The 8790-nt window shown below is 35.6% G+C and overlaps 2 protein-coding genes across 2 annotated transcripts in view; both read right to left on the bottom strand.

Moving 5' to 3' along the window:
• CBG15140 overlaps window positions 1–2831 on the bottom strand; it is a gene marked incomplete at both ends in the record, with an annotated part of 5402 nt that extends 2571 nt beyond the window's left edge. The window contains 3 exons of the mRNA XM_045243330.1: window positions 461–677; window positions 1413–1567; window positions 2670–2831. Coding sequence (XP_045095669.1) covers window positions 461–677; window positions 1413–1567; window positions 2670–2831 — 534 coding nt within the window. The remainder of the gene's footprint in view (window positions 1–460; window positions 678–1412; window positions 1568–2669) is intronic.
• A 2125-nt stretch (window positions 2832–4956) lies between these two features.
• CBG15141 lies at window positions 4957–8553 on the bottom strand (the record flags this gene model as incomplete). Its single annotated transcript, XM_045243329.1, has 8 exons — window positions 4957–5115; window positions 5593–5814; window positions 6308–6598; window positions 7237–7384; window positions 7856–8004; window positions 8159–8275; window positions 8326–8471; window positions 8523–8553. 8 exons carry the CDS (start codon window positions 8551–8553, stop codon window positions 4957–4959), a joined length of 1263 nt encoding a protein of 420 aa, XP_045095668.1.
• Between the last annotated feature and the right edge of the window lie 237 nt (window positions 8554–8790).

Raw genomic sequence — 8790 nt, 5'->3', positions numbered from 1 at the left:
TGGAAAAGTGGGCACTTACAAAAATGTAGAACCCAAAATAATGAAACATTAATATAATTTTAATATTCCTGCAGCATAACATGTTCTTGAGATATGCGCCTTTAAAGTTGTCTCGCCTCTCTTCTGCCTGGGAAGTCAAGAGGGTGCGCCAACTTTAAAGGCGCATATCTCAAAAACTAGAGTACCTACAAAAAAGTGGTTAATTACAAAAACAAAGCTTAAGCTTCTATAATTATATACTGAAAGTTTGAAAAATCGAAATAGGTTTAATTGCTTTTGTAGAACCATACAGTTTACCAAAACTGTCAACGTTGAATCAATTTATCTCGTTTCCTTTGAAAGATATCAAAAACTTGTCAATTGATGAATTATTTATCATAATATTACCAATATTTTATCAATTAACACATTTTCAATATCTTTCTTAGGAACCGAGATAATTGAGCTTAAAAAAACGCACATCAAAAACAAATCGATTCGCGGAGACTTCCATTTGAAAAGTGGCTCCACACAGATATTTCCATGCGCGGCCTCGTAGACTTGGCGGTATTCCTTTTCGACATCTGGCCTTGACTAGCTCGAATTTTTCATCCATAAAATATCTCCAATTATCCAACATTTGAATCCATTTCTTCTCACGACGACGCAACACTTTTGGGTCCAATTGGGGAGATGAGCTGAAATTTGAAATGTTTTTTTTCAGAATTTTTAAACTTTGAGCCCATATATTTCGTTTTCTGTGAACGATATCAAAAAGTTGTCAACTGATAAAACATTCATCATAATACCAGTAACATTTTATTAGTTGACAAAATTTTCATATCTTTCCTAGGAAGCGAGATAAATTGGCTCAAATTTAACAACGCGGCGCATGCCAGCTTGGGTACACTGTTGGCTACCGACCTTCACCTTTGCGGCCATATGTCTTGGTTCCCATGAAAGAAATCAGAAAGCTGTCAACTGATAAAAATATCATTTTGTAGCCTGTCTTAACACCTCTATTTTCCAACTTGAAATGTTGAAAAATATCGAATTTGAAAAAAGTTATAAAGGGAAATAGCAACTACACTCTAGTCGGCCAAAATTGAGACCAAGTTAACGTTCACTTTGAGCTGAAATCTCGCATTTTCTGTTAAAGATAACAAAAAGTTGTCAACTAGCAAAATGTTCATCATAATATCAGCAATATTTAATCAGTTGACAAATGTTCGATATCTGTTACAGTAACCTAGATCAAATCACCTCAATCCATCCATCACAAAAAAGCCGAATCGATCAGTTTCGGGATGATTGCTCTCCACTGGAACTTGCTCCTTTTTCCTTTTATTTTCCAAATTATCCAATTGAAATTGCACACGAGAAGTCGCTTGTTGTTGTTGTTTCAATTGTTGAATTGCAAATGGATTATTCACATAATCATTCGTATCACAAATCTCATGATTCTGATAATGTGCATTTGGATCATAACCGAGGAGGACATTCTCATTCGAGTCTCCTCTTCCGGAAAGTCATCGTACTCTTCTGAATCCGATACGGAGCTTCGTTTCGAGCCGTGATGAGAATGTGTCTGGAATTTTGGATTTTTTCATTAAAAAATATGTTTTCCAAATTTTCGAAAATCTCAATTTCCCATCTTTTTAAGATTTCTAGATGATTGAAAATGCTCTAAAACAAAAGCAAAAAAGTTTTGACACCGGAAAGATTCGAACCCAGGTGTTGAGATTGGTAGATTTTTGATGTTAAATCCCACTGCGCCATTTGGACAATTTTTGGAAAAATGCTCGGGAAATTAGTTTTAACTGGTTTTTTTTGTGTTTTTAGGCATTTTTTGATTATTTACATTGGTTTTAAACAACTATTTTTCACGGCCATGTGACTTTGAATTTGAAAATTGACACCTTAAAAGCGCATAGGGGGTCCAAAAATGTTCAATAATCGATTTTAAGGAAAGTGGGTCATGAGTATACTCATTTGGAAGCTCTCCAAAAGTTCAATTCAGATATAGAAGCATAAATTCAAAATCTCGAAAACCGACAAAGTTATAAACATAACAAAAAATAGGTGGGTATGAAAAAGTTAGTTTTCCTCCTAAACTTTCTTATTCTTCAAGATTTTTCGATGAAACTTGAAATTTTGAGTTCAGCGCGTTGGAAGCTTTGAAATGAGTATAAACACGACTATTTTCCTTTGAATTCGAAAGTTGACAACTTTAAAGGCGCATAGGGGGTCCAAAAATGTCCAAAAATCGAATTTGAGGGAAGTGGGACATGATTATACTCATTTTGAAGCTTTCTACACGACAATTTCAAAAATATTGTTCTCATAAATTTTGAACCGAATTTGTCTGAGTTAAGGTTGATTTTAGGCTGTTCCGCACCAGGAAAATCTACCGAAACTCGGTCAAATTCAGCCAAAATCAGTTTCTGTCTTCAGATTTGGATTTTGTGTGTCACAGGCTTCAAAATGAGTATAAAGACGACTATGTTCCTTTGAATTCGAAAATTGACAATTTTCAAGGCGCATAGGGGGTCCAAAATGTTCAAAAATCGATTTCAAGGAAAGTATGTCATGATTATACTCATTTTAAAGCTCGAAACTAGACGAATTCCGCTAGCTATGAATTATTCCAGGATTTTCATTTTTAAAGGCGCACAGGGCAAAATACACACCTCCCCAGGCCTCTCGGGCCTCTGAATCACAAACGAGATCTCTTTTTTGACTTGTTTAGATGGTACCGTATCCTCAAACGTTTCCGGCGGACAGGATACGGTCATTCGAATATCCGACATGTTCGCATAGTGACTATTCGATGAGGTTGACGAGATTTGCATGGCTGGAAATCTAAAATTTTCGGGAAAATTTCAAGTTTTAAGAAAAGTTGAGATAATAAAACATTAAAAATTCGGAAATTGAAAAAAAAGAACACAAAAACAGTCTGACCCATCAATGAGTCATAAAGTGAGTAAGGAATTTTTAAAGGAAAATAAGCTCCGCCCCCCCCCCCTTTTTTAACCTAATTACGTCTTAATTACCCCCCTTATTTAGGTCCCAATAAGCCCCAAAAAAATTTTGATAAGACAAAAAAAAAACGACAGGGTGTCTGAAAAACCGAAAATCAATATATGCAACCCCCCAGTGAGGCGAGGAGGCAACGAGAGATAAGAGGAGGCAAGAGAGACGCAGACAAAAAGAGAGAGAGAGAGAGAGAAAGGGATAGGAATTCAATATCTTTTGTTCTGAGATTCACATTTCATATAAATTGCAAAGATATAAATAAATAATATATATAGTATAAGAAGAACAAATGAGATTTGAGTGAATTTGACAAAAATTAAAAATTGAAAAACAAATTATGCAAAAACTGGGGATTTGTAGGGGAAAACAAGCACACAAGATTGATAGGGACCCGAAAAAATGTATGAAAAAATGCAAAATATATAGCATACCAGGTCAGTGAAAAATACAAAAAAAAAACGCATTTTTCAGTGGATTTTTGGCATTTTCAGCCATTTCCACCTCTTTCTCCCCCCACTTTAAATACCTACAGTACCGGTCAATGAGATATACAAAAACGAATTTTTTTTGCTGATTTTTGGTATTTTTAAAGGAGGCGAGACAGCAAAAATTTCGGGGGCAGTTCGGGGGCCGAAATCGCGCCGCGCTTATGTAGACCATCGGTCGTCAGGCGCCTTCGCGCCCCCGTAGTTCAGCCGGTAGCGGCGCTGTACCCCTGAGCTGCCTGTCATGAGTTCAACTCCTCATGGGGGTTCTCTATGCAAAATATCAGGAAAACTTTTTTTTTGGTGTCTGGCCTCCTTTAAGAGTCTAGAACTCGATTTTCGAGTTTCCAATCATTTTGAAAACTTAGGAGGGTGTGAAACAGACCTAAATTGAAAACTTTGAATTTATAGAATTTTTTGAAAATTCCCAGATTTTCAAAAGACCCATTTTACACGAAAAACTGACCAAAAACCTGGAAAATTTGAAAACTTTTAATTTTAAAAAATGCTGTTTTTTTGAGTTTTTAGTGTCAAATTTTCCCGAATTTTTTTTGGCTGAAAAATAACAGAAAACACATGAAAATCGAGATTTTTGACCCTTAAAAAAATCTGAAAATCGCAAAATTTCGGTCTGAAAAACTTGAAATTCTGAAATTTTCGACTTGAAAATTCATAAAATTCATATTTTGAAAGTTTCCCGAATTCCAGATTTTTACCATTTTTAAGGCTAAAAACCCTATTTTTCCATTTCCAGAATAATTTTCAGATTTTTGAGCTTTTTAAGCCAAAGTTTCCAGAATTTCAGAGTTTTCTAGCTTAAAATTTTTAAAATTTTCAGATTTCTCGGGTCATAGATATCCATTTTTATGAATTTTCAAGTCGAAAATTTCAGATTTTTGAGTTTTTCAGACCGTAATTTTGCGATTTTCTGATTTTTTGACGGACAAAAATCTCGATTTTTTAGGTATTTTCAGTCATTTTTCAGCAAAAAAAAGCGAGAATTTCGAAAAACCAGCATTTTTTTCAGAATTAAAAAAAAAGATTTTAAATTTTCAGGGGTTTTGTTTAGTTTTTCGTGAAAAATGGGTCTATTGGAAATCTAGGAATTTTCAAAAAATTCTATAAATGCAAAATTTTCAATTTAGGTCAGTTTTACATCCTTCAAAGTTTTCAAAGTGATTGGAAACTTGAAAATCGAGTTCTAGACTCTTAAAAATACCAAAAATCAGCTAAAAAATTCGTTTTTTCTATATCTCATGGACCGGTACTGTAGGTATTTAAAGTGGGGGGAGATTTGAGTGATTTTGACAATAGAAAATTGAAAAAAATTATGCAAAATTACTGGATTCGTAGGGGGGAAGGGGAAAAAAGCACACAAGATTGATATGTACCCGAAAAATATTTTTTAAAAATGCATTTAAAAATTGTATATAAAGTGGGCGGAGCCTCCTGGATTCTAACGATGCTTCGGCACGACACGTGGATTGTTGATGAGAAAATGGAGCAACTGATGGTTGGGCATCGCCGGAATGCTGCCCGAACAGAATAGTGTCGGCGAGAAGATCGTCGCCAGGTTCTCAACGGTCATTTTGTTTTTGGAACTGTGATCGGCGACCTGGAAATGGGGGAAAACTCGCTTTTTAGGACTGTTTGGGGCTTTTTGGAGCTTTTTAGAGCCTTTTAAGGAGCTGTTTAGCAGCTTTTTAGGACTTTTTAGAGCTTTTTGGGAGCTTTTAGGAGCTGTTTAGGAGCTTTTCAGGACATTTTATGGCTTTTTAGACAATTTTTTGAGCTTCTAAGAAACTTTTTTGGAGCTTTCAAGAGCTTTTTTGGGCCTTTTTAGGACTATTCAGGACTTTTTCGAACATTTAGGAGTTTTTTAGGAGCTCTTCAGTACTTTATAGGGTCTTTTAGGTGTTCTAGGACCTTTTTAAGACTTTTTAGGAGCTTTTCAGGACTTCTTAGAAGTTTTTTAGGATTTTTTAGGACTAAAAATAGCCTTGAATAGTCTGAAATTAGTATAAAATGGCTAAAAATAGACCGAAAATTGGATTTGTAGGCCTATTTCAGGCCTATCTTGCCCCCATTTTACCTTCTTCAAATGCGCCAAAACCGCTCCAAGCGTGATAATATTGGCATCTGACAGCTCCATCATCACCTTCCTCAGCCCTCGTTCTCTCTCGTGTGTCGCCCGTTGATTCGTCTCCTGATAAGCGACTAGAAGCTGTTTATGGACACTGAATGGGATCAGCTGTTGGGGGAGGAGGCGGAAGTAGAGTTTTAGAAGACCACAGACCGTGTGGATGTCGGCAACCTGGAAGTTATGTGGTTTTTGATGAAAAATAGCTTTAAAATTGATCAAAAATCATAACAAATCAGCCGAAATCCATAAAAAATAGCGTCAAAATGAATCCTTGAAAATGGACCCCAAAATCATGAAAAATGGACCAAAATTATGAAAAAAAGACTGAAAATAGCCCAAAGGTCCATTTTTTCCTGCATTTTTGGTCAATTTTAAGCCATTTTTGACTAATTTCGGACTGTTTTAGGCTATTTTTAGTCTATTTTCCATATTTTGGGCTCATTTCTCATGAATTTTGGGTCCATTTTTAGTTATATTTTTAGCGATATTTTTCATTATTTACATCGATAGGAATAACCAATTTTCAGACAATTTTAGGCGCATTTTTCCTGGATTTTTTGGGTCTAGTTTTAGCAATTTTTAGACTAATTTCGGGCTATTCAAGACTACTAGGGTTCATTTTAAACGATTTCAAAGCTGTTTTTCACGAAATCTACTTTCTTACCGCCGCCAAATCCACAAACTGATTAGAGTCGCACTGCTGTTTCAGCTTCTCCATATGATCGTAGCTTCCAGACACCCGATAAATGCCCTCGACATTCAATCCACGTGTCTCCACCTCGTTAATACAAAGCGACACAATTGGTGGGATATCAGTGCCATGAGCCATGCACAAAGTGGTGATATCCACTCCGAACATCCTTTTCACATATTTACAATCGGGCACACAGTCGTGGAGCGTCTTTTCAGAGCACTTTTTGTGAGCGGCGAATCCGCAGTCCTCACAACGCATTCCCTGGAAAAGAATGGACATTTTTAAGCCATGGGGGGCCTGAAAATCGGTCAAAAATCATAATTTCTATGTCAAAAAAGCTTGAATTTAATGATTTTTAACCTAAAATAGGTCAAAAATAATGATTTTTGTGTCACAAAAGCTGTAATTTAATGATTTTTAGCCTGAAAATAGGCCAAAAATCATAATTGTTATGTCGAAAAAGCTTGAATTTGATGATTTTTAGCCTGAATTAGGTCAAAAATTCAATATTTTTATGTAAAAATGCTCGAATGTGATAATTTTTAACCTAAAAATAGGTCAACAGTGGCCGCTTTTTGAGAATTCTTAGCCTAAAAACGCCTAAAGTCTTTCCAATTTTGAAAATACTTGAAAACGCCTATTTTTCAGACAAAAAACTGGCTATAAAACGCTAAAAATGCGGATTTTTAGCTTAAAATTCCAGATTTTCAGCCAAAAAACCTTTGAAATTTCAATTTTTGGGTCGAAATTCGCTGTTTTTATGAGGTTTTGAGACTAGAAAACGCTAAAAATGAGATTTTTTGCTCAAAATTACAGATTTTCAGCTGAAAAATCGTCAACTTTTTGATTTTTAAGGCAATTTTTGGGGTAAAAATCGCATTTTTTAAGGAAAAACAAACCTGATGGACCAACCCCCACAGGAAATTCCGACAATAATCACAATAATGGGGAGCTTTGAAGGTGTACGAGGTGAAATTGTGAGCACGAGTCACCGGTCGACGAACGATGTCTGAGGTGGTGGCGGCGTTGGTGTAGCGGGAGTAGGGGCTGGAAAATAGCTTAAAACAAGCTGAAAACTCGAAAAATCGAGCTAAAATGAGCATTTTTAGCTTATTTCTAGCTTGAAATCGTCATTTTCGAATTTTCAGACAGTTTTGGGATCATTTTCCCTAGAATTTTGGTCCATTTTTAGCCATTTTAGACTAATTTCGGACAATTCCAAAAATTTTGAAATCTTTTTTCTAGTGTTTCGGTCTATTTCCCATCGTTTAGGTCCATTTTTCATGTATCCTGAGTATATTTTTAACGATTTTGAAGCTATTTTCAATGATTTCAAGCCAGTTTTCATGGATTTTGGCTGATTTGTGTCAAAAATAAGCTGGAAAATCGAGCTAATATGAGCATTTTTAGACCATTTCTAGCTCAAAATAGTCATTTTTGTAGAAAAAATTAGCTGAAAAAGCTCGAAATCAAGCTAAATTGAGCATTTTTTGACAATTTTCAGCTTTAAAAACCTACCTATCCTCATAAATCGCTTCATCGGCCATCCGCTTTATATAATCCGCTGCATGAAGGTCCACAAACATGGAAATCAAGCCATCGGCCACCAAAAGATCCATCGTATCGAAACGCTTCTCGCCAACATAGAATTGTCCATCGTAGTAGAGCTAGAAATCGAGATAGAGCTATTTTTAATTAATTAGTCGAAAAATGGTTATTATAGCAAAAATTTAGCATATGTTGATTCAAAAATGTCTTTTTATGGCAAGAAAATTGAATTTTCTCACATTTTACAGCTTTTTTATCGCTTTTTTCCCTCACTTTATAATTCATAACCTTTCCATCGAAGACCATACATAGCGTGCACGCATCTCTCGATCGAATCGACTCTCTAACCAAATACGACCCCTCGCCGACTTCTAGAAGCATCCTTTCTGCCTGAAAAATCCTCTTTTCAAAGAAAAATGCTGTTTTTTCCCTTTCAAAACCTCATTTCTATCAATTAGCCCATGAAATTCGGTGCCAAAATGGCGTGGCTTATTCGGCACCGGCCGCCGGCACTGAACGGCATTCGGCTTCGGCGCTTTCTCTTGTAAAAGGTACAAATTTTGCTTCCAATAGCCGCGGGAGGCGCCTGCAATTATTTTTTTTCTTTGGAGATTTTTTGAAATTTTTGAGCTTCTACCTGAGCTCCCGGGTGGCCCATCATCGTCCATAGCTGGAAAATTCAAAAATTTAGATTTCAAAAAAAGGAAAAACAAAAAAATCTAGCTCAAAACCTAAAAAATACATGCAGCTTTTCCATTAATAAATTAATTTTTTTCTTTGCACCAGAATTGCGCTAAGGAGTTGACAATTGCGCCAGTAGAGTTTGATGACGCAATTCTTAAACCTATAAATTATTATTTTTTAAACAATAAAAATCTCATAAAAACAGAATTTCCAGCCAATTT

This window comes from Caenorhabditis briggsae (genome assembly GCF_000004555.2).
Source record: "Caenorhabditis briggsae complete genome, chrIII, whole genome shotgun sequence".
Lineage (NCBI taxonomy): Eukaryota > Metazoa > Nematoda > Chromadorea > Rhabditida > Rhabditidae > Caenorhabditis > Caenorhabditis briggsae.
The sequence above is the reverse complement of the archived record's forward strand: the minus strand, read 5'-3'. Positions and strand labels throughout refer to the sequence as shown.